Raw genomic sequence first — 16,767 nt, 5'->3', positions numbered from 1 at the left:
GTTCTGGAGGTAGATAGTGGTGATGGTGTACGACTTTGTGAATATATTAAACATCATTGAACAGGTACCTTATCTCGGTAAAGCTGTTATTTAGGAAAAAAAAAATTTCTAAATCTTTCAGAGCCTCCTTATTACCAACACGATAAAATCCAGAATCCTTAGCATAAGGTCTCCAGGATCTGGCCCATGTCTACCTCTCATGTCTCACATTTTGCCCCACTGCCTCTTGCATTTTAATTTTGCTGAACTGTATTTCTTACAGTTCCGTTACCTTGTTGCACCACATGCAAATGGCCTTGAATGCCATGCTCCTCTCTGACGACCTGACAAACACCTACCTACCTATCTTTCAAAACTCCACTTAACGGCGCCTGCGCAGAGGACTCGGCACGGAGGTGGCCGAACTGTGGGGAGGGGCCGGAGTGGATTATCTAAAGCCACAGGGAAAATGGTGGAAAGTTCACCGTCGCCATTGCCAGAAAGAGCGATTTATGGCTTTGTCCTTTTCTTAAGCTCCCAATTTGGCTTCATACTATATCTTGTGTGGGCTTTTATTCCTGAATCTTGGCTAAACTCCTTAGGCTTAACCTATTGGCCTCAAAAATACTGGGCAGTTGCACTGCCTGTGTACCTCCTCATTACTGTTGTGATTGGTTACGTGCTCTTATTCGGGATAAACATGATGAGTACCTCTCCGCTCAACTCCATTCATACAATCACAGATAACTATGCCAAAAACCAACAGCCGAAGAAATACCAAGAAGAGGCCATCCCAGCATTAAGAGATATTCCCATTAGTGAAGTAAACCAAATGTTTTTTCTTGCAGCCAAAGAACTTTACACCAAAAACTGAATTGTACATAGACTAATACCAAACATTTATTACAAATTTTTGATGGAAGAATTTCGACCATAGTAATTTTGACTGTCTTTCTGATTAATATCCAGTATTGAAATGTTAAAAAAAAAAAGAAAGAAAAATGTAAGTTGAACTTCTCTTAGATTAAGTTCTATTAATATTATAAATGTTATCAAATAGTAGTTACTAATGGACAGAGTAAATAAAATACTGCATTACCGTAAAAAAAAAAAAAAAAAAAAAAAAAAAAAACTCCACTTAACAACCTCTTTTAAGAAGCCTATTCATGGCACCGTTGCCTCCTAACACACTTCCTAGCACATATGATATGCAACTGCACTGCACTTGGTTGCATATCTAATTTCCTCAATTTAGGCTCTAATTTACACTGCTGCTCAATTTTTAACTATCTTCTTTTCACGTAAATACTACTTTTTTGGTGTGAATGTTTCAGTAGAAATTACTCTACCCCCTTACTCATTTTAATGAAACTTCTCAGATACTTCTCCAGGTATATTAGGAAGGTCTGGTAGTCTTGTACTATTTCTGGAAGGGTTGGGACACATAGGTTAAACAGAAAGTCCTATTTCTTCTGGACACCCTTTCAGAGTTTGAGTGTCTTTCTGACTGCAGCAGCACTTTTGAAAAGCATTTCCTGAGAGCCAAAGACTCAACACTGGATTACTTTAATAACATTTTATAAAATAATTCTGTAGGCTTATATAATTTCAACTTCCCACTATTTGGGATAAAAACCTAACTCCTATGCAAACCTGAATTATTTATGGAAGAGCTATATTTTCCATGACCACAGTCTTAAATTTTCATATTAAAACGTGTTACTAGTATAACCTGCAACGAATATAAGATTTCAAGAGGTCCATGCATTTAGATGAGGTAAAAATTTAATCTTTATTTTCACTAACCTTTAACTGAAATTTATCATTTCCTTCAATTATAAAATATAGACAACAAACCACAGTAAGTATAACAATACCCATGACTTGGTCACTAACAGGAGTCATAGATACTTTTGTATCTCAGTACAGTTGTTGCAGATATCTTAATATATTATGTATGCTCATCATACTTCAAAATTACAGTAGTTATTAGACCTGGTACTAGACCTTGTTATTTAATGCATTGATAAAATAGCACATTTATTACTATAAGTTTGCAGTTATTTATATTTTGATAACTGTTTTATAATATAATTGATTTCTTTTATAATTCTATGTATTTTATGTATTAAAAACATTATTCTGAGAGGGCTTCACAAGACTGCCAAAGCAGTCTGTGACACAAAAAGGTTATTACGAATCTCAGGTATACAAGATTCACTAAAAGAATTAAAGACAAACATATATTTTAATGGGAAAGGATGAGCCTATTTCCCCTATCCTGAGAAAACAGAGTCAATTTCTGCATCACTCTGCTACCAGACTAGCGAAATCAAAATTATCTCTTATAAACAGGGGTGCTACTTAAGAACACTAGAATATACCATCTGCCCTCTCTGTCCCATTTTCACTTTTGCTAATTCACCTCCACCAAAACAGGTCTGGAGCAAAAGCAGTTTAAGCAGCAACTTCCTATTATCTTTCTGCCCAGAGTTTGTGCCCTATGAATTCTTACTTGGGTCCTGGAGGAAACAGAAACCATTAACAATCCAAATACCTTTTCAAACCAACTGCAAAGCTTAAACTGAATCACTAACATGTTGGATTGGCATTTTGGAATTTGTTACTGTTATTAATCAATATCACTTTTACTTACATAGTTCTCTTACAGACTGAGATTAAAAATGTAAAGAATATATATATACCTTCATGCAATTCTTTCCGAAGTTTCTCGGCATCTTCCTGTAAAACAGATTTCTGAGTATTCAAAACAGCTACGTACATCTCCAGATCAGTCCTACAAGATTTTTCAGCTTCCAGATAATGATTCAGTTCTTTAACCTGAAAAAGATGCAATTCCATTAAACTAAAATTTCCAACAGTGTCTACCTTAGGTATAATGGTAAGTTCTGGAGGTGCCTTGAAAAAAGCTTACATTTATATTTATGTAAATTTAAATTTACCCCCAAATTAACATTTATAATTTTTAATTACAAAACAAACATATACTTACTAAAGAAAACTGGGAAAATAACACAATTGACAATAATTAATAGTAAGCATTATCCATAATCATCACCAGAGTAAATATACAATTGAGGTTACACATAACAGTTTTGTACCTTGCTTTTAAAAAGGTGGTTCCAATTTGTATTCCCAGAGCAACATACACATGTGCTCATTTTATCACATACTCAGTGAACCCAGGTTGCTGTTGTTTTTTATTTTTTATTTTTGTTGTTTTTTAAACAGTATTTTCTAAAGATAAAAATGGTATCATACTCTTGTAAGTTTGCTTTTCTTTGATTTCTGGTGAGGTAATTCCAAATGCCTTAAATTTACAAAAAGGAGACATTTTCATAGACATAAATTCATGGAAGGAAAAAAGAGGAAGCCATGATGGAAAAAACAACCTGTCTCATACTGTAATGAACATAAACTTGAAGCCAAGTGCAGAATACTTTTTAAAATCACATCTTCTTTTTTAATGTCTTATTTCTGTTGAACAATTAACTATAATTTTCAAATATTAACAATATAGTCTAATATCTGAAATAGTTCTAACCAAAATAAAATGCAATCTTGCCCCAGAAAGTGATTAAAGAATCACTTGCTCTACCCTTCCTTACAAATTGCCCATCCTAAATTGTGGCCATTTAAACTAACTTTCAACTTTTTCAAATGGTTATGTCTAATTTCACTTTCAAGGTTATATTTATGCCTTTTATCTTCCCATTTCTTCAACTTGAAATAGCTGGCTGATCTGTTTTCAGTTATCTTTACTCCTAGACCATTAATACATTAGCACTGGTCATGGACTAAAATGATTATTTAAGCTGCCATTTGATGCTTAACTGAAGGCTGTCAGCCAACCAGAAACATACTGTACACTAACCAAGCATGACAAAGTGCTGACTGTTGTCAGGCACTTTCCCTATCACCTGGAGAGGTGGTAATTCAGTTAATGATAAAGGAAAGTCAATATGTCAGATATAAAATGGTGGTATATAACCACTAACTCTATCAGCTATTACTTCTTAGAATAAATATTTGACTCTATTAATAATGAATTAATTTCTAACATTCGAAAGCTACTGAGCAGAACTCTGGGAAGATGGTGACAGTGAATGTGTGGTACATGGATTTTCTTGAATTCCACACACCCTAACAACAGAACTAATAAGATAACAAAACTCAGAATACATGAACATCTACCAAAAAGAAAAAAAAGCGATAATTAGAGGGTGGGGACAAACTACTGAAAGCTACCTATACGGAATTACATGGTATCAGTGTCTGTGCAGGAGAAAGTAAAGGGAAGCAACAAGGGCCGGAGAACTCCCAAAATATTCAACAGGGATTCCAACTTCACAACAGTAGCTTAAAAGTGGGAAGAGTTTCACACACTCCAATAGTGGATAAACACAACAAATTTATGTTGTAAGACTTACAATCTGGTAAGAATAAAACGGCATTTGATTTTCACTTACATTTCCTTGATTTCTAGTGAGACTGAATATCTTTTCACATTCCTTAACTTCCTCTTTTGTGAACTGCTTGTTCATATTCTTTACTTGTTTCTCTGTTGGGTCATTTGTCACTTATGGACATGGCAATTTTTATTAATTCTGGACACTAATTTTTTGTCAGGTATAGATAACTATTAACAGTCTATAATTCTCTTTTCAACTTTTTGTGGTATCTTTTAATAAGGAAGTTTTATATTCTAATGTAGGCAAATTTGTCAATCTCTTCTTTCATAGTATTTTTACCTTATTTAAGAAATGTTTTTGTATCTCACATAACATATTCTCCTTTTTAAACATCTAAAAGTTTTAAAGATTTACGTTTACTCTTAAGATTTTAATTCACTGAAATTAATTTTTGAAAAGTGTGAGGTAGAAAGCTAACCTCACTTTAATCCATATTTATAACTATTTGAAAAGCCTATTTTTAAATAATCCATACTTTTCCCACTGACTTGTAATGCCACCTGTCAAATATCAAATTTCCATATATATATGGATATATTTCTGGGCTCTCTATTCTGTTCCACTGGTCCATTTGTTTATCTTTAAACCAGCAACAAACTATCTTAATTACAGTAGCTACAGTAATAGTAAAGCTACTGTAAGTCTTAATACTGGTAGGTAGGGCAAGTCTCCATACCTTGCCTTCTTCAAAATTTTGCTGGGTGTCGGGGCTTCCCTGGTGGCGCAATGGTTAAGAATCTGCCTGCCAATGCAGGGGACATGGGTTTGAGCCCTGGTCCGGGAAGATCCCACATGCCACGGAGCAACTAAGCCCACGCGCCACAACTACTGAGCCTGCACTCTAGAGCCCACAAGCCACAACTACTGAGCCCGCGCACCACAACTACTGAAGCCCACGCTCCTAGAGCCCGTGCCTCACAACAAGAGAAGCCACCGCAATGAGAAGCCCGCGCGCAGCAATGAAGACCCAACACAGCCAAGAATAAATAAATTTAATTAATTAATTTAAAAAAATTTTTGCTGGGTGTATTTCTGATCCTTCGCTTGTCCATATGAATTCTAGGATCTACTTATCGAGTTCCTTATTAAACCCTGCTGGATTTTGAGGGGAATTTTGAATTTACAGATTAATTTGGGGATATACTGCCTGCTTTACAATACAGTATTTTCTCACTCAGGAGCACACATGTATTCAAATTTTCATTTATAATGTGTTCCATAAAGATCTTACTCATTTTTATTTAGATATATTCTCAGGTAACTAATATAGGTTTTGTTTGTTTGTTTGCTATTGTGAACAGGAATTTTTCCCCATTGCATTTGTAAGTTGGATATTACTGGAGTACACAAACACTACTATTTTTGCATGTTGATCTTGCTGGAAACAACTTTCCTGAACTCTTATTAGGTCTAATTGTATGTCTGAATATTCTCTTGCTTTCCTATACAGAAAATCAGTTTCACTGTTTTCTTTCCAGTTATTATGCCTCATTTCTTTATCTCGGCTTATCTTATCACCTAGGACCACATAAACAATCTGAACAAAATCACTGAGCACGGGTCTCCTCATATGTTCCCATCATTAATGGTAAGGCTACTAAACATTCATCATTAAGTATGATGTTTGCTGAAGGTTTGATAAATAGCCCTTTAATAAGTTATTGGGTGTTTAAATTTATCCAATGCCTTTCTGAATCTAAGATGAATTTATTACTCTTCTCCTATAATCTTTTTATGTGGTACATAAAAATAATAGGTTTTCTGGTGATACACCATCCTAAATTCCTGGGACTATCCCTTTTTGATCATGATGTCTTTTTTGCTTTTTCTTTTCCTTTTTTTAACTAACCAGCTGAAAATTTTTGTTTCTGTATTCCTAAATGAGATAGATCTACAAATTTCTTTTAATACCTTTTTGTGAGTTTGTTTGTAATGAAGTTATGTCTCATAAAATGAGCTGGAGAGCTTTCCCTCTTTTTCTGTTCTCTAACACAGTTTGTAAAATATAAGGATTACCTCTTTCCAAGAGGTTTGGAAAAACTTGTCTGCAAAACTAACTGAGTCTAATGTCTTTTGGAGGATAGGAGACAGGAGAAAAGGAGATTCTGACTATAAATTCACTTTCTTTAATAGTTACTAACTACATCGGCTCTCCTACTTTATCTTGAGACAATATTGGCTAATTATTTCCTATCAGAAATTTTTTCATTTCATCAAACTTACTTCATTTCAAACTTATTGCTGTGACATTGTCCATAGTATTTATTATTTTTAAGTCTCTACTGATTTGTAGTTATTTCCCTCTTTCATTTCTAATGGTTTAAGTCTTTTTTCTTTTTTCCTAATTAGACTTATCAGGTTTGTCTATCTTACTACTTTTTCCATTTTTTTCATTATATTCACAATTTTCCTTTTGCTTTTCTATTTCATTAATTTCTGCTCTTATCTGCATTATTTCCTTCCATTCATACTGTTTGTACTATTGTTATTTTTTTAGATTATTGAGTAAAAAATTCAAATCACTCTAAATATTTTACAATTCTTTTTTCCATATGAGTTAAATTGTTTTCATTTTGCAGACATTTCATCTTAGCTATGTTTTATTGTAAATAATTTAATAACCTGTGGTCAGAGATTTGGATGTGTATAACATCAAATCTTCAAAATCTGATGACATTTCCTTTGTGACATTATGAAAAGTATAATGTACCTAAAAATAACAATATTTATTCCATGCACTATCCTAAGTGCCTTATGTGTTAACTTATATAATATATAATCCTCATGACAGCCTTATGAAGGAGGTAGTATTATCCCCATTTTACAGTTGAGCAAACCAAAGCACAGTAAGATTAATTAACTTGCCCAAGGTCATCCACCTAATAAGTGTTGAGCTCTTAACTACTATGCTCTACTACTGTATAAAATATAGTCTCTTTCTCACTCTCTTAGTGACAGGATTCTATGTCTATTACATCTAAATTATTAATCAAGTTGCTCAAAACCCCTATATCCCTACTAATATGTTTTTTCTGCTTGCACTATCATTTGCTAAAGGACAGTTTAAATCTCCTCCTATAATTGTGAATGTCAATTTCCCCTCATAATTGTCACTTTTTAGTTCACATATTTCAAGGCTATGTAAGATGCATTCAAGTGCATGACTGTCATATCTTATTGATGAATTATAAATTAGAAGGGGTCCCTCTTTATCTCTATTAATTCTTTTTTCCTTTCATCCTATCTGTTTCATATTACAATTGCTAAACCAAGTTTCTTTTGATTAGAATTTACAAAGCATTGCTTTAAGTCTCTTTTTTTTTTCCAATCTTACTTTGTAGTTTTTTAGGTATATGTCTTATAAACAATATAAATTTTGATTTTTAAAATCTAGTCTCTTTTAGTAGGTAATTATCAGCTTACTAGGATTATTGATACATGCCCATTTCTACACTCCTATATGTATTTCTACATTCCTATGTTGTGCTTCTGTTTACTACCTCTAAAATCTTTTTTCTTTCTTTCCTACTTTAATTATTAAAATGTTTGACATCCCTTTGTATTTTTTCTGTTGTGTCTTTATAGCCAACAAATCCAGCCACACTACAGCTACGTCATTTCTAAAAGATCAATTCTGGGGCTGATGTCAGAAAACAAAGTCACCTTTGAAAACTTTATTTTCCTTCATAACAAAACAAGAGAGATCAGGTCTCATTTTGATAAGAAAATAAACACTGACTTTGTAACAAAGCAGCACAAGCATCACTACTGTCATTATTTTAAATATCCATAAGGGCAAAATCATCTCCAAACATTTTCTTGCATTTTCAAGAAAGCAAGAGTCTTAAGATGCATAGTTTAAATTACAGTTTTTACCCCCTTAGTATTCTAATTTTGCTCATGGCATTAGGGCAAAACCTTGGTTTCAAGCAAATGGATTACAATGTTTCACAACCTTTGAGGCCTCCAGCTCTTTAATCTTGTCTTCAGCCTCTGTCAGTTTATCTTTCAAAGCTGCAATTTCCTTCTCCATAGGCATCACAACAGACCGAAGTTTTTCAGCATCCTCTTGGGCCTATGGTTAAAAAGAATTAAATGCTACAACTTACTGATTTATTGCTTTTCTAAAAAACTCTGACCTCTCCACTTATTAAAATTAGTATAATAAATAAGTCTAGCAGGCACTGTATTAGCACTCACAAAATTGAACCACATCTAACTTTTAAATGCTGCATTACTTTGAATGTCAAGTCATAATCACAGCTTTCCCAAATATTCCATTTAGAACTTGGGAATAAGTAGCAAAATGGATCCACTAAGACAAATTTGACTTTTTTTTTTTAAGTGAAAGCAGGTTTATTTAGAGAGATACACATTCCACAGACAGAATGCGGTCTGTCTCAGAAAGTGAAAGCAGCCACAAATTTGACTTTTTAATTAGTTAACTGAGTTGGAAAATATCTATATATAAAAGGAAATGCATATAATAAATAAGTTTTATAATTCTGGTTACTAAATTAATGAAACCATAATCTCTTACAAATACTGAAAGGACTAATTAATTTTTTAACATAAAAAATAGAACATTTCCTAAAATATTAGAAAATTATGTTTCTATAAAAGGGCTTCCATCTAATTATTTAAACAGGGTATTTATCATTTTACTTTTGATATCTACATGAAACAAACCCAAAAAATAACCCTTAAAACCATGCTGCTTTCCATCCTTCATTCTCAAAAACATGGATTAAAAGGAAACAACATCTATAAACTAGCAAGTTGGTAAGAAACTTAATTTTATTTTATATACACACACGTATATTCATAGAAACAAAGGCAGACTCAAAAAGTTAGCTTTTTTCCTTCTAGTGAAAATGAAAGTTAATCTTATTCACTGAATTTAAAACAGTCCAAGCTTATCCTAAAGTGTTCATGATAGGGAAAATATTTTCTACGCCAAAATGTGAGTGGAGATTTAAAAACAAAAATGATATCTCTCAGAAAAGAGGGACGCACTTTGTTTTCCAGTGCTTGCAAAGTCATTTCATCATTTATTTTATTTTGAACTAAGTCCTGTTTGGAAAAGACATGTGAGCTTAAAATATCTTCAGCCAAGGCTAATTTGGGACGCTTATAGAGGTCTGCTGATTAAAATCATCAGGGAAAAAAAGGAGAGAAGAAGCAAAGAATTTAATACAGATTGAGTTATTTATTAATGCAACGATGACCTCACAATTCCAAGTGATGCATATCATGATAACAAAACTTTTAAAGATGACTTTTTTAAATAACAGAAAGGTCATTAAAAACAAGGAAAAGCTGAGACACTATCACAGCCAAGAGAAGCCTAAGAGACATGACTAAACGTAATGTGGTATCCTGGATGGGACTATGGAACAGAAAAAAGGACTTGGGTAAAAACTAATGAAATCTGAATACAAAGAAAGTACTTTAGTTAACAATAATCAATACTGACTTATTAATTGTGATAAATGTACCATACTAACATTAAGACGTTAATAGGGGAAACTGGGAGTGGAGTATATGGGAACTCTGTAGTATCTTCACAATTTTTCTGTAAATCAAAAACTGTTCTAAAATATAAAGTTAACTTTAAAAAATAAAATAAATTTTAAAAAGGATAAAAAGTGGCAGACTGCAGAAATTATGACTATGAATATATAAGAATGAAAAAAAAAAACTATCCTCATGTGAATGGTACTGTGGCTCTGAATAAAATGTCTAATGATAGCATCAACTATGAATTACTCTGAAAAGACCTGACAGAATTGAAGGCTACCTACTTTGGCTAACTATGGTAGATGACTAAGTGACTAGTGATCATGAAGACATTGTCAGATCCTCATGAAGAAGCTGAATTACAATCTTTTCCTGAAATAAGACAATGTAAATAACTATTCCTCAAGGTTCAAGCTTTTGTTTTGGGTGTTGAGTTCTCATATGATTTTTACACTATAAAAAAAAAATTAAATAAACTTCTAAATATATAAAAGTAGTCCTTGTATGAACCAAGATTATGATTAATTCAACTGAAAAGAAAAATCAAATTCTAATTATTATTTTATATGTGATTTCAAATATATGTATGTATATAAATTAATAAATTAAAACTTTCTGTAATGGCCTACGTGGGGAAAGAATCTTAAAAAAGAAAAAAAAAAGAGTGGATATATGTATATGTATAACTGATTCACTTTGCTGTACACCTAAAACTAACACAACATTGTAAATCAACTATATACTCCAATAAAAATTTTTAAAACTAAAATAAAAAAATAAACTAAAAGCTTACATAATCAAACTGGCCAAAAAGCTTTTTAAATTTTCTCAATGATAAAATATTTCACCTTATATTTAGCTGTTCTATGTTCAGGCATCTTACAGTAAAATGTTCAAGCATAATGTGCAGTACATTCGTCACACAGGAACCAAGGTATACTGAGAAAGAAGGAAAACTAAAATCTGTTCTCAGGCTTCGGTTTAGACACAAACACGAAGCAACAACACTCATTCAACAAATATTTACTAAGCACCTATGCGTGAGACGCTACTCTAAGCATTTAGGATACACAACAAACAAGACTTCTGCCCTCGTGAAGCTTGCATTCTAGTGAGGAGGAAAAGGCAGCAAACAGTAATAAACATAACAAATAGGTGAACTCTATGTACATTATAAGGAAATAAATGTCATGGAAAAAGAAAAATTAGAACAGGATAAGAGCAAGTTGTGGTAGGTGGGGGAGGGAGGTGGGCAGGTTGCAATGTTAAATGGGGTGGTCAGGATAGGCCTCATGAGGTAGAGGCAATGGGTCAAAGATTTGAAGATGAGGGACTTAGCCACACATACATCTGGGAGAAGGTCATCAAATTATTTAGTACTATATTTAAGTCTGTGTCCAAATAATTTCTCTAACAGAAAACAAAAAAGTACAACTTCTATTACCATAATAATATTAGTTAAAGCATTACAACAAAAATATTTGGATTCAAATATTTCTACAGATGAATACATTCCTTCATACCTTTTTCATTTCATTTTCTAAATTTTCCTCCTCTTGACCTTCAGACAGCCTTCTCCTTAAATCAGCTATTTCCCTCTCTGCGGATTCTCGATACTGTGCCCACTGTGTTCGCTCCTGCTCCAGCCTAAGGTGGAACTGATGCTCATAGTCACGAACTGTTTCTACAAAACATCACCAAATATTTCTAAGCATTCTGGAAAAAATGTCCTGGCACACTAAAATTTTAAAAGTAGTTATATAAAGAATTTAAGCCTAGTTTCTGGAAATCTTTTAATTCACTAAAAATAAAAACAAAAGCACTAAACTAACATTTCTAGTTCTTACTACATGTAGAAATTTTGCTAAGGACTTTAAATCATCTCTAATCTTCACAATAAACCTGTGCCATATATTATTTTACAGATGAGGAAAGCTTAGGAGAGGTTAAATACTCTGGCCAATATTTCATAACCAGAAAGAAACAGAGCTAGAATTCAAACCTAAGGCCAACTCTAAACCCTATGTTCTTAGATACAACACTATGACTCCTAAGACAAATATAACGTGTCACCCCAATACAACTATATACCTGAAAGGGTGAGAAAGGGGATATATTTTCAGAATGTTTTTACTATAACCCAAGATTCTAACTTGAGACAAATTCTATAAAGTCTTTATAAAATGACTTTATCTTTAATACAATCTTAAAACGTGATAAACACTGCTGGTTGTCCATTAATTTCCACTCTTCTTTCTTACTAACAAAACCCCAATTTTGTTTAGGAAGTCAATGGCCCAATTTTAAAACTAGAGTTTCTAGATGCCTTGGTAGTTATGTGTAATCAGAAACCTCTATAAATTGTATGGGGGGGGGGTGCGGGGGGAAATATGCTGGAGATTTCTAGAAAGTTTCTGCTTTACTGAGGCGGACTGGAGGAGGAGCAGTCATTTTTTTCAGCCACAAGGCAAAATGAAATTGAAAACCACACGCTAAGGGTGAAGGAAAAGAAAAGCTGAAGGAGCCTAGGACACTGATGACATCAGGAACCACTGTACCCAGCCCTAGGTTACCTACCTCTGGATTTCTCATGTGAAAAAAACGAACTCTTATTTGGGTAAGCTGCTATGGTCAGGAATGTAACATGAGGCTTAGAGTAATCCCTAGGTGATAGCCACAAACTCAGAAAACAGTGCTAGTCTTACCTGCCTTCTCACAGAGTACTAAGGCAAAAGTGACACATAACTGCGAAGACGGGAAAAAGAGTCATCACTATTTCACATTTATATTATTAACAAAACTAATTCTGGGAACCCAAAGATTCAGAGGGCAGCTTATTTCATTATCATTGTCTCAGAAATGCAGGAATTAATAAGCACTAGTGCTAAAAGTTGATAGAGACTAAACTACTACTCTTCCTTTGGACCAAGGGTCACCAGCTGGTAGCTCATAAAGCCTATTCTAACCCACAGGCCACTCTACCTCATAGACTGAGTGAAGATTTCACATAAAAATCCAAATTTTTCTTTAAAATGTAAAATTATGGCAACACTGGCCTGGATGGGCAATAATTAGCTGGAACTAATAAGTGTAAATAGTAACTTTACTCTTTGCATGGGAGGTCTTTCCAGTTCAGCACACTTCCTGTGCCCACACACAGCTTCATTCATTGACATTAGTGGCCTGCCTCTCCTATAAGAAAATCCATTTTGAAGCCCTGCTTTAAACCTTATAATGAACTATAGTTTTCATTTCATGCAGTATCTCTGTAACACTCTCATCATAATTCTCCATTATTAAATTTGTTAAAGATACAGATGATATACCCATTGGCTTCCCTTTTATTTTGAATATGACAGTACATCTTGAAGATGGTAATACATAAAGCCACAAATGAAACATAAATGAAACTCAGGATATATTTTAAGACCTTCTGAAAATGTTCTCAATCATCAGAATCAGTTATCTTACAAAATCATAAAATAGATCTGTCTTTATCTTTACCTTTCATAACAGCCTGAAGTGAAGCAACTTCTTCTCTCCACTGTCTTTTCACTTCATCTATAGCTTCTTGCTTGGTATTCTCAGACACCGTGGCAATGGCCTTGATATTTTCCATCTCTGCTTGGGCTTCCCACAGCTGTGTCCGAAGATGTCCCAAATCATCTTGTGCAGCTTGTAAAACTGCATTTTGCCTCTTCAGATCCTCTAGGAAAAAAAGTAAAAGACTTTCCATTAATGAAAAGTTCACCTTTATCAGGCTGACATTCTAATGAAGAAATTAAGCATTACATTTTTAAATGTTAACTTAGAAAATGAAATCATTTTAAATAAAGGTAAGATTTAAGGTATGCTGGGTATCACGAATCAATTATTAACTATCTAACCAAAGAGTGATTAAGGCCATATAGTTTTAGAACCAAATATAGGCTCTTTCACCCACTGGCTAACTTATTTAACCTCTCTGGCCTCAGTTTCCACATCTACAAAATTAGAATAAAAATACCCACCTCAGAAAGTTGTTTTAATGATAAAACAAGTTATTGAAACACAATTCAAGAAATGGTTAATAGAAGAGGAAAGAAAGCCAGAGTACATGGCAGATAACTAGGTCTAAGCTTTTTTAAAGTTGGGATTAATTTCTCGGCACCCCTTTACCATCTCTTAAATATTAAATTGATCTGATGTGCCTACTACATGATTTAAGCCTAAGTAGGATATCTGTTTGGCCAAATTGACTTCCAAAAAAGATGAACCTACCAACAGTATATAGGGGTGTGTCTGTTTTCTCACACCCTTACCAACAGTCACTATTTTCCATTTTTTTAACTCCTTGCCAACATCATGGGTAGAAAATGGTGAGTTTTTAAATCTATATTTCCCTATTAATAGAGAGGTTGAGTATCTTTTCATACATTTATTAGTGACCAGTATTTCCTCTTTGGTGATATCTTTTACCTGGGATTTCCGATGAATTGTTTTTCTTCTAATTTGGGAGAATATTTTATACATACTGGATATTAATACTATTTTATCTTACAAAACTGTTCCCAGTCTGTTGTTGTCTGTCTCAACTTCCTTTTTAAAAAACATTTATGCAGAAGAACTGTTCATCTTTGCAAAGTCATCAATTTCCTTTACGGAGCACAATACTACCTCGACCAGCCATGAAAACAATTTGATTTAAGTTCTAACGCTACTACTAACCAGCTGTGTAACTTTTAACAGAGTCACAAGGCCATCAAGCCAGAATAATGGCAACACTTTTCTGTATAAACTTCTAAGTACTTGAAAAAAGTCAAATAGATAGTATCAATCAAAGAACTTTTAAAAGTTGTAAAGATATTCATCATTATCAAACAATCACAGGAATTAACAATTTGGTAGTTCAAATAACAGGAAAAAACCTAGTCATACTAATTTTAAGTGAAGTCATTTAAGAAATCTTTACTCTCTCAATGTCAGTTTCCCATCATTTTGTCACCACTATTAAAATATTTTGAAACACTAGCCAGACAGTTATAAGCATTAGTTGCAGAAAGTAACTATCTAAAGTATCCTGAAGGCAAGATGGCTATCTAAGAAATCGTGATAGGTGTGTGACTGGGAATGACCCAGAAACTGAGTAAAGACATAAACACGTGAAACCACAAAAGAAGTGGGTGTGTGTATCAACTCTATATTCTAAGTGCTATTTCATAAAATGTGAAATAAAAGAAAAAGCATTATTTCTGGAATACTTTATTAATTTCTGAGAAATTAATACAATTCTGTCAAGGTTCAAGTTTATATACTTAACATCTCCCCATGCTAATTATCCCTGCTACTTCTGACTTCTTGGAAATCACCCAGAGCTATTCACTACCACATTGTCACTATGAAAAGAAAAACTGCAAATAAACAATAAACCTAAATACTAATTTTGGCATGTTTCCTCATAGTTAAAAGCAGTATAGAGATCCTGGAGGAAGAGTGGATCAAATTTTATTCCTGACTCACTTTATAAATATTTAGATAAGACATAATATACATTATTTATTATACATGATATATACTATATGTTAAATATATGTATATGTGTATATTTAAACCAGGAAACAAACAGAACTTAAAAAAAATTTTGTAACAAAGCATTTCAAACATGGTAGCCAATAGTACAAATTATTATTAAAGAACAATTATTTTTTGTTTTTGCATATGTAATTATGAAGATTTTCAAACTCAAAAGTTGAGAGTATTATATTACAACAATCTTCCACATACTTATCACCAATTATAATGATTTTGCCATTTATTTCAACTATTCTTTTTTAAAAGTAAGTCCCAGAAACTGTATTACAGCATCTAATGCACTATATATGCATCTCTAAAAACATGGATATTTTCTTACATATACACAGTGCCACTGTCACACCTAACTAATAATTGTTTGATATACTCTAATACTCAATCTTAGTGAAATTTCCCCAATTGCCACAAAAATGTCTTCTTGAAGATTTGTTTGAATTAGGATCCAAACAAGACACTTCATTTGGTGATACTAATACTTTATAAAATATTTCACAGAAACAAATATAAAGAATTCTGTAATGGACACCTATTACCTATCACCTGGCTTAATAATTTTTAATATTATTGCTACATCAGCTTCAATTTCTTTTTAATCTTAAGAAATAAAACATTACAAATACACTACTTTCTTCAGAGTAACAACTATCAGGAATTTGGAGTTATCATTACCATGCATATTTTACACCTTTATGTTACAGGTTTTTAAACCTTAAGGCTCTCATAGCATAGTATTCTTCTGCAATTGCCTCACATCCATCAGTTTTTGAGATTGCTAATACATGCAACTACCTCATTCGTTAATTGCACTACCAGAGTACCAAGAGATAAGCTATTATGGTTCATGGGCATTCAGGTGTGAGCTAGGAATCCACTTTTTCTATACAGATGTTCCCCTTGTTCTAAACTCTGGCCCCAGTCTTCCCATTTTTATAATTCCATCTATGTCATATATCAAATTTCCACATATATGAGGATCTGATTATGAAACCTCTATGCTATAAATATGGTCTATTTGTCTATTCTCATGCCAATACTATATTGTCTAGACTAGTACAGCATTATTTATAATATTTAGCATAATCTTGTGTATGTTTAAAATTTTCCATAGTAAATAATTTTAAAAGCCCATGATAGTTTTGAATAAAATGGGGGGACTTGGCCTCCCAGATATCAAAAATTTTTATAAGCCTCATGCACCAATCAC

General features: G+C 33.0%; 2 protein-coding genes across 3 annotated transcripts in view; one reads left to right on the top strand and one right to left on the bottom strand.

Moving 5' to 3' along the window:
• The window catches only part of RABEP1 (rabaptin, RAB GTPase binding effector protein 1), a 104,908-nt gene that overhangs the window by 34,042 nt on the left and 54,099 nt on the right, over positions 1 to 16,767 (bottom strand). For both annotated transcript variants that reach the window (XM_061175483.1, XM_061175484.1), the window contains 4 exons: positions 13,497 to 13,700; positions 11,516 to 11,676; positions 8,428 to 8,547; positions 2,685 to 2,820 (listed from right to left, as the gene is read on the bottom strand). In XM_061175483.1, coding sequence (XP_061031466.1) covers positions 2,685 to 2,820; positions 8,428 to 8,547; positions 11,516 to 11,676; positions 13,497 to 13,700 — 621 coding nt within the window. The remainder of the gene's footprint in view (positions 1 to 2,684; positions 2,821 to 8,427; positions 8,548 to 11,515; positions 11,677 to 13,496; positions 13,701 to 16,767) is intronic.
• On the top strand, positions 432 to 965 carry LOC133080122 (phosphatidylinositol N-acetylglucosaminyltransferase subunit P). Its single transcript, XM_061175986.1, has one exon. It carries the CDS (start codon positions 449 to 451, stop codon positions 851 to 853), a length of 405 nt encoding a protein of 134 aa, XP_061031969.1. The 5' UTR covers positions 432 to 448; the 3' UTR covers positions 854 to 965.

Source organism: Eubalaena glacialis, chromosome 19, assembly GCF_028564815.1.
Source record: "Eubalaena glacialis isolate mEubGla1 chromosome 19, mEubGla1.1.hap2.+ XY, whole genome shotgun sequence".
In the NCBI taxonomy this organism is placed as follows: domain Eukaryota; kingdom Metazoa; phylum Chordata; class Mammalia; order Artiodactyla; family Balaenidae; genus Eubalaena; species Eubalaena glacialis.
Note: the sequence above shows the minus strand (reverse complement) of the source record. Positions and strands in the feature narration are given on the sequence as shown.

Excerpts from the sequence above, each read along its gene's own strand:
- LOC133080122 (XM_061175986.1), top strand. The coding sequence starts at position 449 with ATGGTGGAAAGTTCACCGTCGCCATTGCCAGAAAGAGCGATTTATGGC.